The following is an 18,392-nucleotide window of genomic DNA, read 5'->3' as shown; positions in this document are numbered from 1 at the left end:
AGCTTGGCTCTGCCAGCAAAGCAATGAGCAGTTGCTGTCCACAATTCGTCCTGGGGCAGATTGCTTTCTGCATCCCATTCCAGCAGGCTGAGGCTGCATGCGCTACCCCCAGCGCTCTGTGATGCGTGTGTAGCCCTGGTACTGAGTGACGCTGGCCCCCATCGAGGAGGAGGGGCTGAGTGGCTGCTGCAGTGCATGTGTCTGCAGGTTACTCAGGGTCTCGGTACTGCAAATTCGCTGAGCTTAGCTGTAGTGCCGGGCGTTATTTACACTGTAAATGCAAAACGCACAAGAAAAAAAAATGGATCCTTTATTAACAAAGGTGGGAAAACAATAAGTTGCTGCTATTGTGTACATGGAGAGCCCCAGGTGGAATGCACTCTACTTGCAGTTGATCTGTTTAAAGTCCCGGCGTGCTGCAAGTACGTGTGTGTGCGTGTGTGTGCGTGTGTGTGCGTGTGTGTGCGTGTGTGAGCGTGTGTGAGCGTGTGTGAGCGTGTGTGAGCGTGTGTGTGCGTGTGTGTGAGCGTGTGTGAGCGTGTGTGAGCGTGTGTGAGCGTGTGTGAGCGTGAGTGAGCGTGAGTGAGCGTGAGTGAGCGTGAGTGAGCGCAAGTCAGCCCTGGCATGAGAACTTCAGCGAGGGGAAATACTGGGGCATGGGCAGAGTCTTCCTACTGCGTGTTTAGGCAGCCATGACACCGAAACACAACAAACACGGGCATCAGAAGTACAGTATGACCACACACGTATAAATAAGGGGATCCCCCCTCTCAGGGTAGGAAGGCTTAGAGTCTTGACAACTTTGGCGCACGAGCCCAGTTCTCGAGAGCCAGACTCCAGTGGGCTTTCTGGTTCTTTAAAGCATCACCACCCGCAGACCCTCGGAAAGCATTAAACTGGTCCGATTAGACTAAAGACCAGCAGAAGGAGAGTAAAGACTGGCCAGCACTGGGGCCCCCCAGGACGGGAGCTGTGCACCCCTGCTGAGCAGAGGGGAGCCCCTCCTTCAGTAGAAGAGGAACCCGGGGTGGCGTGAGGCCGGGAGGGCTCTGACCTCGCTCCGCACTGTAACCGGACCCTGGGGCGCTGAGCCGCGCTGACAGCGCCTGGAGCCCGCGAGAGCCGCCGAGAGGTGGGGGCTTAAAGGCAGGAAGCTGGAGCCCATGTGGAATGCACAAATGTGCCTGATGCGTGAGCTGTGACACAGATCTCTTTCATATCTGCGGCACTTGCCAGGTGACTACAGAACCCCTCTTTGTTTCAGTACCCAATAAAGAAGCACGGCCCGGCACCTGAAACAGCCCAGCTATGCCGCTTCTGACTTGCTGCCATTGGATCCCGGTGGGATCCTGCTGCTTCAATTAGTTTTGCTCACTAGTTACCCTGAAAAAAGAAGAAAATGAAGACTTGGCTTCTCTTAAGGGTACTCACAGCCAAACAACAGGAAACATAATCAGGATTCCCTAGTTAAAAAAAACAAAAATATCTACACGACTGCACCTTACTGCAGTTCTTACCATAAATCTATTTACTCCGCAACACAATATGTATAATCAAAACCACAGGAAGTGAATTGCATTATTATGACAGGTCACATAGAGCAGATTTTATGTTTTAATTATGCTCAATTATTCACAATAGTTTAATTTGGCTGAAAACAAATCCTGATCATTTTGAGTACATTACCACCTCACTAAAATTTTGTATACATACAATGTATGTTGATTAATTAAATTCTTTTTCCTGGGGGAGAGTTGCCCATATTTCTTCGTCTGTGGTCTTTCCTTTACTGCAACATTCATCTGTATCCCCTGAGCAGTTCTGACAGCCGTGAACTCTGTTATCAGGAGCTGTTGCCTGAGTAGACAGGAGACTGAAACTGAGCATCTGGACAAGGCTGTCTGCCCAGAAAGCAATAAAACTGAAAAGAATTTCTCTTCATTTTTAAAGCTAGCTGTGTAAAACGGAAGGAGGCAGCAGATTTAAAGTCAATCGATAGCATACATCCAGGTTTATAAATTCATCACCCTGCCGGGGCCTAACTGAATTCACTCATGCGCTTGTCTGTGTCCAGACTGCACTTCAGGCGGCTGTGAGAGGGAGGTTAGTCTGAGCGAGACTCCATGAACAAGACAGTGAAAAGCACGCACGGAAAAGGTGTCTGAGGACGACTCGGGAAGATCAGGCCTGCAGTAAATGGAGTTTTAAACAAAGGATTAGGACACATAGTCAAACCCTAATCTTGCCCACTAATGTACTCGTGTATAAACATCTCGCTTCTGGCCCGCTCGCTTGCGTGTTTCGGTTTTCTCATCCCTCTCTCTGCCTCATCCTCATCCACACAGCTCCCTGGCTCACCCTCCCCTGAAGGGGGGGGGGGAGGGGGGTGACTGTCATTCTCTTCAGCCAGATGAGTTACCCCAATAAACCTGGCTGTCCAAATCGAGCCTCTTCTCCACCTTAAGTAGGCTGATGGCAGAACTGCGGAATTAAGAAAAAGAAAGCCGTTTCCCACCACTGTAAAAGTGCTTCAGTGTGGAGAAAGGCAAGTGGCTTAAAGTCCACGCAGAGAACTCGTTGACAGCGCCTGTTTTAGAAGGCTCTGAGCTCCCTGACATTTGTCCCCCTGAGCCACTGCCTTCCCGATGTGACTAGAGCACTTTCAGTGGAGACTGGCGTTGCCTGCCAACATGCTCTGCTTAATATCTTGCTGTAATGTGACATGTAGGTCTCTCATATTCTGACTAAATGGATGGACACAGGCCCGTCATTGCTTACCAGGGGTCTGGCTTTTTAAATTGTAGTAGCTTATATTAAGTGAATATCAGTTGTTATCATGTAAGAAGTTAAAGAAAAGCACTTTCCTTTCCTCCTCAGACTATGTAAAATAGAAATATAAAATTATCTAACTATATACAGTATATACACAAGAACATCGTGTGATTGCTATTTAATTACAGTAGATCAGGATGGGGATGTGGGCAGCCTTCGTTCTGGAGAATCACAGGCCACTAGAATAGGGGTGGCCGCAGTTACCCAGCTCACCGGATCAAAATAGCTGCTTGTGAATTGTGATCGAGCTCTATAAAAGCTACAGGCCTGTGGCTCTCCAGGTATTGGGCTGGCCACTCCTGCAATACATAAAAATCACAGTTCTGATTATAAAAAAAAATGACAGAAAAGTCAGTAGTTTGTGTTTAAAGTCCCACGACGAATCCTTTGAAAGGAAAAGTCCCACTGGGGCATGGGGTTTAACAGACATTTGGAACCTGCCTCAAAGTGTTCCCTAACCCGGGACGGCTCTGAGACAAAGGAAAAAGAGCTGTGAGTAACACTCTTCATGGCATGTTTGCCTGGAGACTGTGTGTCCTTTTGCTTTACTCAGGAGACAACCATCCTTCCACAGTGAAAGCAGCCTAAAATAAAAGAGGAAATTTTACAATAGGAAACAAAACTCAGTACGGTTCAAGTCCTTTGATGGCTAGGCACAGATCCAACCAGAGTGCTAAAAAAGCTGCTACTGAAAATTTCTCTCCGTGGGGAGGATGTGAAGCTTGTTTTCTGGGCTCTGGTCTTTTCAAATGAATTGAAAAGATGCACCTGAATCACGTTACAGCTGCTATTCGGCCTGCGATCAGTCTTCGATCTTTTCGAATTCATGAAATAATTAAGGCATGGAAAACGGTAGAGACCAAGTTTGCCTACTGTTGACTGTATCCACTGTGCTGATCTGTACAGAAAAGCAGGCTGCGGGGTTTAATGGTTGACTGACAGATCGATTGCCTTTATCGCTACAGCACCTTATTCTGTCAGATAACCCCGATGCTGCATCGAAGGGAGAGATTGTTCAATAAGCGATGTACAGAATTTTATTACATGCCAACTTTGTACACTTCCTAATAAAGGTCATGAGAGTAAACCCCGTGTGTAGTGCGTGTCTGTCTCTACCAACCCTGTCTCTGTCTCTTTCACAAATTCAAGTCACCTTTCCAGGAACGACTGGTCCCTTCCAGTACTGGCACACCTCTTGAGTGACACAACGCAAACATACACATAGAATATTAATAGCTAACATATACTGTAACAAATACACCCTCCCTCCCATCATTCTCAATAATTTACAGTGGAACCTCCGCGTGCGATCTGCTGCCCAGCACTCTGCCTCTTCACATTTACAGTAAGAGTGAAGCATAAGATCCTGGTGTGAAGTGGCAACACACTGGCCCTCTGGCAACGACAGTCGAGAGTCCTACGGGAGAGCTGTCGTCGTCTCATCGACTCCTTGACTCACCAGTGTTTTCTTCCCTTCATCCGGTGTATCTGGGAGGAACAACAACAACAGCGTGCCCGTCTCTCTCTGCCTGCTGCCTCTTTGTCCACTTCTCAAGCATTTTACTTCCCAAACTACAAGGCTCGCTGAATCTTTTACTCCCATTCGGTCTGGTACCAAGCAAACCGCAAACCCAACGCAGGGCACAATCAAACAGTAGTGAAAAATGAAAATAGGACTAATGTATATTGACACACCTTAACCACTCGGTTTCTGCCTCTCTCTGTCCTGAGTTCTAGCCTTGTCTCCCTCTGTCTGACTCCGTGTACCTCTCTCTCTGCCCCTGGAATGGGGTCCGGTCTTTCTGCAGGGTCGCGCTGCCTGTAGCTGCAGTGTGGAGTACTGTGTGGGGGGCTGCTGTGCACAGGTGGGTCACATTCCAGCTCCCCCTCCTCTCCTGACGCCTACAAGGAGGGGAAAGAGGGAAGGGATTTGGGTGAGGGCTTCAGTGCACACAGCCTGTCCTACTGGGCTCCCCATCTCCAGCGCTAGATAGCAGCCAGCCACGTCTGGCCCAGGGTCAGTTGTCTTGTCATCCCAGCAGCTAGAACGGCAGTGTGCTGGCGCCACGTCTGAATGCCAAATCTCATTTGCACAGCAGACCAGTAAAAGAACAATTACACTTGAGAGCTTGGTGCCTTAAACTGGAACAGCAAGTGCTGATTCAGTGACGCTGCTAATGGGCATGTCTTTACAGCAGCGTGTCAGTGTTGCCACCCAACTTCTCCCCACTGGAGTGAGCCACTATTGAGACACACATCACCCCAGTGTACTTTTTCATGCTCATATTAGTACTGACACTGCTATCCAGAGTAACATACTTTTCTAACCATCTATGCAGCAGGGCACTTCATCGCCACGTTTTGAGTGGAGCACAACTGCAACATCCCACCTGGATTTCAACCCAGCACCTACTACTTACAAGACCACAGCCCTGGCCACCACCTCACACTGATCCTACACCATCCCAAGACAATACATCAATACTAATATTGGAGGGAGAGGCTGGGAATTCAATGAGGGTTATTAATACTGCAGCAGGACTTGGCAACTCTCCATGATACGTCCGGGAGGTATGTTATTGGGAAACCCTATAAAAGACGCAGGATTGTCATTTCACCTGAGAGAAAAGGCACACACACACACCCAGACGCACAGTCTGTGACCTGGGCACAGCTTCCATCTGCAAAGTTCAGTGTCTCTCCACCACGGAAGATGCTCACTGACTTGATGTTTCAATGCAGGAGTGTGCATCTTAAAGATCAGCCGTAGCAAATGTGGAGCAGTATGTTGGACGCGGTATTTTGTAGTGGGGCATTGTTCGCACAGTGTCCTGGCTTATTTTCACTCAAAAGAGCTCTGGAATCCACGTACCCCGTGCCAGCTGTGTGAGTGTGTGTGTGTGGTACAGAGGGGGCTCCGGTTAGTGTGCCGAATGCTCTCTGGACAGAACCGCACAGCAGCCCTGGGCTCTGAACTGCACCTTTACCAACACGGGGCGATACCAGTCTGGACACCTGGCCTCAGGTGGATCTGGAGCTCACAGTCCAGGGAGCACCGTCCTCAGAGCCTGTAAGTGCCAGCTCCCCTCCAGCCTGCCTGCCTGCTCTGTGCTGCAGTCTGCCCCCCCCTCTTCCTGTACCACACAGTGCTGAATCAGCGCCGAGATGAAAGAGAGATGAAGCTGGCGAACCCCTGACCCAGTTTCTGTCGCAGGGCCGCGGGCTCTCCCCCTCCCCCTCCTCCTCCTCCCACCGCCCTGTCCCATCCCGTCCCATCCTGTCCCCCGCTCCGGTACTGCAGATCCGCCTCCTGCTCCGGACACCCGTCCCCTGGAGCGACAGGGCTAACGGATCAGCACTGCGCACGGCTGACAGGAACCCTCAGAGAAAAGCACTGGATCAGCATCAAGAAGACACGCAGCCTCGCTCCCGGAACTGGCAAATAACGAGCATTTAATTGTCTGCGCAGGTACTTCCAGAGAGCTGGTGATGCGTGCTGACACCCCGAGAACACTGCACCACACACACAAACACAGGCTGAGACCTACCCAGAGAAGAGTGGCTGTATCAGTCAATAATTAGAAAACATTAACCGGTAGCTGACAGTATAAAAGCTTAAATGGAACAATAGGGGCCGTTGCTGCTTTATGCATTTCTAGGGAGCTCCACAGCAGGGCAGGCTGAGCCTACAGAAGTAATCCAGCAGGTGAGGAGGCATTCCGTCAATCCCCCAGCGAGCTCTGTCTCGAACCGGCAGGGGCCGGCGCGCACCTGCCGGCATCGCGGGCACTGCGGCCGACCACCAGCAGAGGGCGCCGTGGGCTCGGAATTCTCTCAAATCCGCAAGAACTTGATCACAAGACCTTACGACACTTCTTGTGTTCGAAGGAAGGGAGTCTTTTCCAAAGCTTTATATCTTTCTCAAAAGGAAAAAAAAATGCTTTTCGTGATCCTATAATTAGCGCTAATTAGTTGTCCTATTATTTTCTATTTTATGTTTAGGTCTATCTCGACACGGTGTGCAAACACCAAGCACAGTAAAAAGGTAATAAACAAGAAATTAATCAAGACAATCATTCTGCTTTCAAAATAATTAAACAAGACAGCAGATGGGAGAACAGGAGGCTAAGGTCAGAAAGGGTTTATAAGAAGCTTGTCATTGTGACCAAAGCCTAGTGGTTACGTTTACTTAATTAAGGAAATTATGACAGTTAGATTAATGAAGTGGCGTAAGAGTTGGACAGAATTCAACTGCAGGACTGAGTTGATCACCTCTAATTCAATAAAAATGCGGCCTGGCTTGTCTCACAGTCAGACAGCCAGAGATCATATGACGAGGCTTCCATTGTCTGCAGGAGGAATGTAAATAATTTTGGCCTCCATGGAAACCCTCCACACTGGGGGGTCAGGCTGCTTTGTCCCTTTTTCCCTCGGCAACAACATGACTGTCTGTAACCTTGGGAAATCACCAGGGCGACTAGAATAACCCAGGGGAGGGGAGGGATGATCTTGGCTGGGGTATCTGAGCTGAATTGCAAGCAACTTCTCTCTGTGCAAGTACTTGTGTAGAGAGAGACGGTCGAAACAATACCTGTATAAGAGAACAGCACTGTGACGACTGCACTGATCTCACACACATACACAGGTTTTCTACGACGACTGATGTGTGCACTGATCTCACACAGGTCTTCTGCAGCACTGTGAAGACTGGCAGTGCACTGATCTCACACAGGTCTTCTGTGAAGACTGACAGTGCACTGATCTTACACAGGTCTTCTGTGAAGACTGACGGTGCACTGATCTCACACAGGCCTTCTGTGACGACTGGCAGTGCACTGATCTCACACAAGTCTTCTGTGACGACTGGCAGTGCACTGATCTCACACAGGCCTTCTGTGACGACTGGCAGTGCACTGATCTCACACAGGTCTTCTGCAGCACAGTGATGACTGACAGTGCAGTGGTCTCCCACAGGTCTTCTGTGATGAGTGACCGTGGACTGATCTGGTGCACAGGTCACAGGTCTGGGCATTTGCACAGCCTGAGGCATGGAAACAGAGGCTGACAAAAGGAGGGGGTTACTGGGGCAACCCATTTCTAGACATACTACCATGCTGGCATTACTGAATAGTAGAAAGTTATACACAGAAGGGGACCCCTTTCATCCACTGCAGACCAGCTGCAGAAATTAACTTAATCAGTTTAACTAAGGAGGGCGGGGGGTTAAGGGAGGCCAGACAGTTCAAACCCAAAGTGGAAAAGTGGAATTTAACAGCACCGTACTTCATTACTGAGCAAGCAGTCGGGGCCTCAGGATAACACCTCAGCCAACGGCACGCTGTCCCCCATCACCATACTGGGACACTGGTATGGAAGTTCTGATCCAGAGGGAAAAGCGCCACCTACTGGTCTATCGGCTGCAGTTGGATTTTCCTTGGAATCGTTCTCCTATTCCGGTACTGACCAGGCGCCCTGGCCTAGCTCGGCTCCCAAGATCTGACCAGATCAGGCAACAAGGTGGTAACGACAACCATCAGTAAAAATTAATGTAACATATAATTTACAGTATAGGTATGACTCATATACAAAATGCATCAATGTACACACAATTTGAAGCATTAGATCAGCTAAAATATAACAGCACACACCACATCTCAAACACATCTGAGAAATATGGCTATCCCACCGCCCAAATATACATTCACACTGGAATATAGAACAAGTTCAGAAAAACGCAACATACCAGTTCTACAGTTTGCAGAATAGAAAAGGCAGATTATTTGAATAATAAAGTAGCCAAACAAGTAACCGATTTCTCCCGACAGTAATGGAGAATTAGAATGTGCATTGTTCATGCTGCCATTTTTAGTTGTAAAAACATTTTGTACAGCTACGGGGAGGAAAGTAAAAAAAGACCCTAGTGCCTATCGACACACAGATACAGGTAGTTTCGGTTACATTAAGTCTTTTACGTACCGTATTTGAAATCCATACTTCGGAAACGCCGAGATATTAGCCTTCTGAAACTAACACAGTAATATTACGTCTCTGTATAGTAATATATCGACTAAACAAAAACGCCTGATATTTTAATTAAATGGCAATGCTTACCTTCTGCACCTTTTTTGCTGTCATGAAAAATTGAACGAATACACATACCTCTACAGCAGGATGTAAACCCTTTCCCGTTAACGTTTTGTGCGCTATCGACGACATCTTTGTAATAAGGCACTAAGAATTCTGTGTGGGCCTGTTAAGGTCATAATTCATCAATTAAAATAAATAACCACTGCTTACAGAAATCGATCAGCCACATTCTCCTTGTTGTCACATTCCCTTTGTGACAAACTACCTCCGTCGTGAGAAGATATTTTGTGTTTTGCAATTCCAAATGTTTCATCTTAAAATACTTTGGCGTGTGTTCTACCCCTCAGAACGCCTGTATTTAAATCACACAGTTACAGACAGAAACCAGAAGCTACTTTGAGAGTTGCCAAGGACAGGGGGGTGCAAGTGTCTTAATCGAGTTGTAAAATTTGATTTCTTGGAATCTGTAAAGGAACAGCTCACTAAACCCGTGGGATGACTGGGACGCTTGTCCTGTGTAATGGACTACTGCGTGTAACTTTCCTAAGCACTGGTAGTATTGCCAAGCAGTGTCGCTTTTGTTGTGAAAGGTGGAGGGAGTCCTGTACATCACGGAGGCAGGACGATCGTGAGCAGTGTCCGAGAACGGGGCCAGCGTGTCGTGACGCTCCTGGACTCAGACCGCAAGCTCCCTGGCCAGCTTTCCCAGCAGTCTGAAACTATCAGATTTAAAAACCCCTTTTATTATTACGACAATGCATCTTTTGAAACACCCTACCGAAAACTTCTGTGTTTTCTGCGGACCGTGTTGGTAACAGAATTTGAGTCTTCAGTTTCCTTGAAGGGGGGTGTAGGGGGTTGTGATTCGGCAGCGCAGAAGTGGAGTACTCCCGCGGTCCCGTGGTGCAGTAAAGGTAAGGAGAGTTTCGGAAGTGTATTTCTTAACTGGAAAAGAGATACCCTAGCGACTGTGTCCTCACAGCTTTTAAACCAACGGCCTTCATTCCGTCAAAGAAGTGTAGACTTGTTCTTAACAATGATAACAAATGATAAAAAAGTTAACGTTGTTGTATCACCAGACCACAGTATCGCCTGGCTCGATTCTGATACATTTCTATATTTATCCTTTCATGGTTTTCATCAATAATTCATCATCGTGTAATGTATCTCATTTTAAAACGTCAGTGTCATTCGTCCTTGCAAATTAATATTCTAATTTGTGGAAGGCAAGTGCTGTGGAGTATGTTCATATACAAGAAAAGTTTGTGGAATTGTGCACTGTAATCGACGTGGCTAAAAAAAAAAAATCTTGTGCCACAATCTTGTGTCACAATCTTTCACATCTTGTCCCATGTTCTGAAAAAAAGTTTCCAGAAAGTTTTTTGGAATACAGTGAGCCACATTAAGTATTTAGCCATGTTTGTGTTGCTTGCAAAATTAAAACGAAATGTTCGGTTTACGTTTATATATATAAATTGCACTTACGGATTCCGCGTCTAGCTTCACAGAAGCTCAGGGTCTCTCGGGTTAGTTTGGGGTGTATCGATATTCAGATCGCCACTCAGCAGCGCCCCCCGAAGTTTGGGTTCTGCAGTTCATTTGTTTTCTGTTTCAAATGAGATCTCGGATCTCTGCCTGTCGTGTGGAGATGTCCAGTGTTTTTCGCTGCAGTTTCGCAGTGATTTTCCTGCGCAGTAGTGCCGCATACCTGCATTGCGAGAGTTTGATAGGATCAGTGAAGGCTAAAGTCAGTCCCAGCGGCGAAACTCTTCCTGACTACCAAGACCGAGACACCTTTCAGAGCAGATAGTTTGAACGGGACCTGGAAGATGTCACATAATAATTCATAAAATCATTTAATATTCTTATTGATGGACTGGCGTCCTGTCCAGTGTGTATCCAACCTTGTGCTCGTTGCTTGCAGGGATAGGCTTCGGCTCCCCCTTGTGCCTGAATTGCATAAAGCTGTTTAAAAAACAGATGGATGGCTATAAACTGTGCATCATATAGAATCTGAATACACTTTGGTGACTTAAAAGCGTGCCTGTACGTTTGTAATGTAAAAAATGTAAAATATTTCTGCCAATACAGAGAATCTGACAAAGAGTTCCATTGCTAAGCAGCTGGATCATCTGCAGGTCTTCCATGTGTATCATAACCTCATTTCAGGATAACACTCATCTGTGCAAAAAAGAAAAGAGTCAGAGCTGTAGTATCCAGTGTCTAATGTGATGCCAGAGTCTGCAGATGAGAAAACCAGCAATAACCCAAACTCTGTTTTCCTGTATGTGTGCCTTTCCTTCATACAAACAACTCTGTGCAACCTGGACTGAAAAAGAGCTGAACACCTGATAGCGCTCATCTTGTAGGAAGAGGAAGAGTAAAATATTATTTTAATCTGTCCTGGGTGAGTTGATTGAGAGCTAGCAGGAGCAGATATTCATTTGGAAAAACATAAATTTTTTTTTTTAAAGAAAAGACATTGTGTTTGTTAAAAAGATGATAATTGGTGTTGATATACATAATATGAAGCCCGTCCTTAGTTATGTTGGTCTGTCCCTCCCAGACTTTTGAAAGAAAGCCTGTTTCTGTGTCTCTACCTGTCTGAATGGCTTAGAAAGCATCCAGGGAGGACTGGCCAAAGATCCTGGCAGGGTTTGACAATCAGCAGAGTAGAACCTGCCCACAGCGAGAAGGGAGGTGGACACTGGCCCTGTCAGCCCTCACGAGGATGTTCTGTGAACTGCAGTCTCCATGTCCCCTTGTCACGGGTATCGGAAAGGACGAACCGTAGAATGGCAGGAGAGCAATTAGACCGAGACGGGGGTTAGCCCGGGCTCAGCTGTTCAGGAAATGCCGTATAGAAACCTATGCCCTCAGGTAGCGGACTTGGGGCGACCTGGTGCTAGGCGGGTCTCAGGACATCTGAACGTCAATGCTGAGCCAGGGCAGAGTGCAAGACCCGGAAATATATAGCCCCGGAGAGAGAGAGAAACATCTGAAGGACAGCAAATAACCGGAAATGAGAGACAGGACAGAGAAGGAGCGCCCTCTGGCTGCAGAGGGCGGGACACCCCTCAGAACACGATGGAGCACCTTTCCTCTTTGTGTTGCAGAATCATGCCTTTCAGGCACCTGACTTCTTCTTTCAGTGGGCACTGTGGGTAGATATCAGGTTCCCACTGGGCTCTCACCGAAGGCTCAGGTGTTATTGCGCTGGGCGTGTGTAGGGGGCGGCCGTGCACACGGGGGAGCGCTGAGAAAGGTGGGCCAAGCCCTCACTGCTGCTTTAATCGCTGGTGGCGGGGAGTCGGGGATGCCCCATGTTCAAGACTCACAGCTGGGCCTGGCTCAGCTAAAACCACACACACGTGCAGAGCCTCAGACTCCCATTTCCAGCGGAATATTTCATGTTACTTATGAAATGCAATCAGCAAAAAGCAACCTCTCGCACGTTTCTGAGCTGGAAACAGTGAACAGTTCAAATGAAGAGCTGAGTTGTGGAGCTGAGGTGCTGGCCAGAACAAAACACTTCCTTTTACTGTCCCAGATGGGGACTTTAGGTAGGTAAAAGACGTAGCGCGATATACAATACACATAACACAACCAGATCCCATTGGCACATATGGAACTGGCATGTATGATGAAAAAGAAGACTATATAAATAAAGTAAATATCTAATTGGTTGTGAACAGCTCCTGCTGGGAGTTGCCGCCCACTCTCTCCCTCTGTCCCCTGCCGGCGACGATGCGCGGGCTGGACGAGGAGTGGCGCGAGGCCCGGCGCGGCGAGGCCAGGCTGGCGCAGGGGCTGCAGCGGCTGGAGGCGGCCCGGCTCTACCACGTCAACAGCCTGCTGAGAGAGCAGCGCCGGCTGCAGAGGGACCTGGGCGCCCTGAGGCACGGTGAGGACAGGCTCCGCCTGGCCGCCGCCCCCCGGGTACGACTCCGCGGAGGGGCTGGTCGTGGACTGCAGTGACACGCGCTTTTGACCTCAGGTAACTCCTGGAGAAAGATGGTTCCCAGCCTGGGGTCACGACCTCACGACCCACTTCCTGTCGCTGATCGCCCAGTGCCGCCTTACAAGAGAGCCTTCCTACCCACAATCCCCCAGGGTGGCAAAGAACCGAACAGTTTGAGGTGAGCGGAGGGTGATCTATTGAAGTTAGTGACCCCTTTCAACCCAATTAGTCCAGTTTTGTGATTGTGTGCCTCTGTATGTGTGCTGTTTCACATTCATATAAATCTTGTATTAATCTCTTTATATATCTGTGCATTTCTGTTTTGTTCTTTGCGTGACAGTTTGTGTTTGTGTGCTTCTGTGTGAACATCAGTTTCTGGTAGTGCGGGATCACCTACATATTTCAGTCCGCTTGTACTCATGTTAGCATGGTTTCAAAATTGGCTCTTATTGCTATCAATCCATGCCATTGGTTTGACAAGGACATTTCTTAACCTGCACTTGTCAGTTTATAGTCTGTGGCAGTGCTAGCAATTTCATGGTGACAAGCGATTTTTAACAGGGCAAAGAAGTTGGCTTGCTGATATTTTTCAGCTAGTTGCTCAACTAAAAATAGAAATTAAATGTCACCACTGGACACAAGAAATATTAACAGTTTCTGCCTTTCTCTCTGCAGTATTTTTCTCAGTGATAGATCAGACAGTTTTCTTATTAGCAATAAATGCTAATTGCAAACCTACCCTTAGATCTGCATGAAATAATTTGTGAGTGACACCAGAAAGCGATGCACAGAAGCTGACATTGCAGAATTAATCTGTCCCTCAGTCAGCCATTCTTACCCCTCTCTGTAAACTCAGTCCAGGCAGTGAGCTGGCTGTTGCACAGAGATGTCGTTCACATGAGTGTGCTCCTGAGTGCCCTAACGGGTCTGTGGAGGGAGTCGGTCTTGCCCCTGTCTCTCAGCTCACTGACCCAGATAATTAAGCAGCACCCTGAGCTGTGGCTCCTGGCCCCTGGATGTGATTCTCGCTTTCCTGCGCGGCTCGGCGTTAATGTGCTCCAACACTATCAACCTCCCCTCCCTCCTACACTCTCCCTTCCTCGGCGGCTCACTGCTGTGGCTCAGATTCGAACAGGTCAGGGCAGCGTGACTGTCTTCGGCTTACAAGCAGGCGCGTGGCCGCTGGTGAAAACGCCGGCGAGACTCTGCAATATGGAGACAGGGTTGGCACATTTTACGTAGGTAGTCCGTGTTTACCACCAAAAATCAAGACATAATACCGGCGCTCTGTGTTTTGTCTGGTGCAGAGAAAGGCTACGACCAGAGCACTCTCTCTCTCTGCCTTATCTTTTCCCTCTGTCTCTGGTGTCAGTTAAATATTAACGGTGCCTCTCTGTTACCCGGTTGGCATCCAGCTGGGCTTTCCACCCCATGCCCGTTAACTACAGGGCTCCGAGTCGTCAACCAGAGCTAAAGACTTTCTGCTTCCTGAAGCGTTTGTTGCTGTCTTTTGTCTTCCTCCCAGTAGGTCCCAGAAGGCCCTTCCTCTGCGGACAGAGGGCCCTGCCCTGGGCTTGCAGGCCCGGGTTCGGGAGTTCGTGGCTGGGGGGAGCCACAGGGGGTCGCTGGGCAAGAGCTCCGCAGCCCCCTTCTGCCTGCCGGACGTCAGAGCGCAGACAGCGGCTCGGCTGAGCAGCTCCGCTCGGGGGGAGGGGGAGCAGGAGCCCCCCCCGGCCCCAGACCCCGAAGCCTTGGCCCCCGACGGGCGACTCCGCACGGTTTACACCCTGCCCAGCTTCCCGCAGGCGCTGTCCGAGGCCCGCAAGGCCCGCTACCTCCGGCACCGCGGGCAGCCCGAGTGTGAGCGAGAGCTCTCCCTGCGCGAGATCTTCGCACGCCCCGTCCCAGGCGGCAAGGCTGCTGCACGCTCGGACCCTTGAACCCCCCCGTCTCCTGGCTGACCCCTGACCCTTGACCATTAACCCCTGACCCCTGACACAGGCCAGAGCTAAACAATCCAGGGCCCTGTGACCCTGGTGTCTGCTGGTTTTTGTGCCAGTTAAGGTCTTGATTATTTAATTGAACCCTTCATCAAACTAATAATTGGACCAATCAGACTTTTGAATTGTTTTCAGCTGTGAGAGATGTGAAAGTTGCCTACCCACATAAATAAGTAAACTGAGTCCAGCTGGACCTAGAAGCAGCAGACACTGGCGTCAAGAGGACCAGTACTAGAGAGCCTTTATAGCCAGCAGCCATATCATCCTGCTACTCACAACTGGCAACCAGCTGTAGCTCAGCAGTGGGAGCCTGGCCAGACTCCTGGGAAAAACGAAGGTTACTGCAGGAGGAGGTGTTAGTGGGGCCAGTAGGGGGTGCTCACTCTACAGCCTGTGTGAGTCCTAATACCCTAGTTGATGGAGACACTATACTGTAAAAAGGTGCCGTCCTTCGGATGAGACGTAAAAACCGAGGTCCTGACTCTCTGTGGTCGTTAAAAATTCCAGGGCGTTTCTCGAAAAGAGTAAGGGTGTAATCCCGGCATCCTGGCCAAATTTACCATTGGCCTAATTTACCATTGGCCTTTACCAATCATGGCCTCCTAATAATCCCAGTCTATGAATTGGCTTCTGTACTCTGTTCTTCTCCCAGCTGATAGCTGATGTGTGGTGAGCAGACTGATGACCATCCAGGTGGGGCTGCACATTGGTGGTGGTGGAGGGGAGTCCCCATTGCCTGTAAAGTGCTTTGAGAGGAGTGTCCAGTAAAGCGCAATATAAGTGTACAGATGATGATGATAGTAATAATATCTTTGGCTCATCTGTTTAGCCAGTTAGACACCAGTCCCTCTCTCCCCTCGATGGCTCAGTCCTCTCCCACTGTCCCCTGGGCACAGGATTCTCTGCGCCGACTCACACAGCCTCTCCTCGTTACGAGTCAGTAGTGAGGACCCTATGCAGAAACCCAGGGCGATTTCCAGAAGTATGGTTGATAGAACAGTCCAAGGTCTGAAAGCCGAGGGTTGACAAGCCGGTGCAAGAGTACAAAACCAGAAGCGATGCCATAAGCCGTAAGGAAGCCGAGAGTCGAAACCAAAGCGAGAATCAAAGTACCAAAATCAAAACACCAGGAGACGTAGTCAAAAAACAAACCAGGATCAGGAAGCCAAAAAACCAAGTAGAAAGTAACCGCAAGAATGGGAGTAGCTCTAGCCAGGAAGAACCTCAATACTGAGCGCAGGGCAGACTGTGAAGCAGCATTAAATAAGATGGGATAAATTGGCTAATTGGGGACTGTGTTGGAATGCAAGGTGGAATGCCGAGCCCTCTGGGGGCGTGGCGTAACGCTCCTGTGCTGCACTGAGAACCTGAATTGCTATATTGTCCTGTTCTACAGCCATGAAAGAAAATGGGCTGTTTTTTTATTTTGGGCAAAATTCTTCAATGGAGCAGAGTGGGCTGGGTGCAGATTGATGCCATTTTAACTCTAATTAATAAGCCAGATAGAATATTGTAATGTGGTACCAATGCCTCATGCCTGGTTTTAATGACTTCAGTCACCTGGACTGTCTGAAAGCAGCTAGAAATGTATACGTTTTTTATACACTAAACTGAGCATCAAAAGAAACTTCTTTTTTTCTAGAATTCTATTCCCAAATGCATCTTTTTGGATAAATCCAATTTTGTAAATTGACTAAATGCTTTTGACGTCATTTTGACCAATGGACTGAAACGCACACGGGTGACTTGGACTGTTGAATTAGTAAGTGACGTCAGCTCGTCATGAGTGAGTTCATCGGACACTGGCGATGCAGGGAGTTATCCTCTTCAGTGTCAAGCCTGGCGGAAAAGAAGAAAGTACAACACAGAAGGGAACCAGTATTCACTGCTTGTCAAGAGACAGTGCCTTCAGTTTCTTGAAGCAACATCTCGGGTGCACTCGCCTGCAGTCCCTTATAGAAATGAAGCAGGGCTCTGTGTGGACACCCTGCTGGTCACCAGGGAGTGAGGTACAGGGGCGGAACGATTCCCCAATTGTGTACAACCGAGCACTTGATGGGGCTGTCAAGGTCCGACGGTCTGGACAGGAGGATCTAGTTGTAGTCCAGCCCTTCCTGTGGGCTCATCCTGACACCACAGCCTTCCAGGAGGTCGGCGCCCACCCTCGTGGTGCTCGTTTTTTGCAAGACGAGAACGTGACAGTTGTGCTGCAGGCATCCTACTTGGCAGACTTGAGCCCCACTGAACATTCGTGGGGTGAGCTGGGGTGCGGTGTGGCTTCTATGGCTCAGAGACCAGTGAGCAGGCATGAAGAAGGCCAGTTTAAGGCGGGTTGATTTTCCTGTGGCAGTACCCACGAGGTAAGCTGCTAGCTTGTGCCTTTCCCAGAACAGCCCCTTGATCACACCTGTTAATCAACAAAAGGAATTTACCTGTGTCACATCCATCAATCTGCTACCAAGACGACTTTCACCTGCTTACTTTGTAAGTTTATCACATCCCCAAGTGTAAGACTCTTTGATGCTCTGTATGTTTTTTTAAATGAAATTTAATTCAGGGATTTTAACTGTTTAAATTTGGCTAACTTATTTTGTTGCATTTCGATGTTATTAAAACTGCATTAATACAATATTTAAAGAATGGAGTCCAGAGGCTTTTAGGTTTGTTAGATTTAAGTCCATATTGCTGCAATCAGGGATCCTGGAGAGCCCCCAAACCAGGCACTCTTAGAGTTTTTACCTGTTGGGAACACTTGAGCAATATTAATTATTTAAGCAAGTGTGCTGGTTAATTAACAAAACTGTAGACCATAGAGACTGAAGGACACTCAGAGTTGGGTCACATGATCACTAAATTACTTGATTTAAGTGAACACCTGCCTTATTGATCACGGTGAAATTATTCCCAATCTGTGGTAATTTAGCAGCCTTATTTAAAACCTGCTGGATTGGGGCTCCCCAAGGTTGGGTTTGGACACCTCTGTTGTTACTGGGAGGAGGAGGAGGAGGAGGAGGATTCGAAGTACTTAATAACAATTCCATAATATTTAATGAAAAAATAAACATTTTTGATTACAAATTGTGCACCTACCATATTTTTCATATTCGTCTGTTGATAGTAAATAAACCCGATTAAAGAGACTGGATCGAGTGTTTGGAACCAGTGTTTTGTAACACCTCCAATTAGTGAACAGCTGGTCCTAGTCTGAGCCAATCAGGACACAATGGTCAATATCAAGACAAAGGTCAGATTTAAAACTTGCGCAGCTGCAAAAAAGAAAAACTAAGATTTTTTTAGTATTCCGTAGTGTCATCACCACTGGTCACATAGATCTTTTTAGAATGGTCAAAAGAACCAGATGCTCATTCGATATGTTAGTCTGGGACAACTTTAATAAAAAAAAACTTGCGTGTCATAGAATGAACGAGGAGGAAAGGAATTGTTGACGGAGCATACTATTTTAATTGTTGCATTTCGTCGCTAGCCCATTCGCGCCATCTGGTGGTGTCCAC

The 18,392-nt window shown here is 48.1% G+C and overlaps 1 protein-coding gene and 1 long non-coding RNA gene across 3 annotated transcripts; one reads left to right on the top strand and one right to left on the bottom strand.

Moving 5' to 3' along the window:
• Window positions 1–506: 506 nt before the first annotated feature.
• Window positions 507–10,690, bottom strand: LOC148652498 (uncharacterized). The gene is made up of 3 exons (XR_015925366.1): window positions 10,405–10,690; window positions 4,528–4,734; window positions 507–1,857 (listed from the first exon to the last, which is right to left on the bottom strand). It is a non-coding gene; the product is annotated as an uncharacterized LOC148652498 (long non-coding RNA).
• Window positions 9,343–18,016, top strand: ccdc190 (coiled-coil domain containing 190). Of its 2 annotated transcripts, none has more exons than XM_088599308.1 (4): window positions 9,343–9,833; window positions 12,615–12,823; window positions 12,917–13,058; window positions 14,409–18,016. In XM_088599308.1, the coding sequence occupies exons 2-4, from the start codon at window positions 12,667–12,669 to the stop codon at window positions 14,818–14,820; spliced, it is 711 nt and encodes a 236-aa protein (XP_088455434.1). In that variant the 5' UTR covers window positions 9,343–9,833; window positions 12,615–12,666; the 3' UTR covers window positions 14,821–18,016. The 2 variants fall into 2 exon arrangements, with proteins under 2 accessions (XP_088455434.1, XP_088455433.1); XM_088599307.1 differs by having other exon boundaries at window positions 9,345–9,833; window positions 14,406–18,016.
• The last annotated feature ends 376 nt before the right edge of the window (window positions 18,017–18,392 follow it).

Source organism: Lepisosteus platostomus, chromosome 11, assembly GCF_059453375.1.
Source record: "Lepisosteus platostomus isolate fLepPlt1 chromosome 11, fLepPlt1.hap1, whole genome shotgun sequence".
NCBI lineage: Eukaryota > Metazoa > Chordata > Actinopteri > Semionotiformes > Lepisosteidae > Lepisosteus > Lepisosteus platostomus.
The sequence above is the reverse complement of the archived record's forward strand: the minus strand, read 5'-3'. Positions and strand labels throughout refer to the sequence as shown.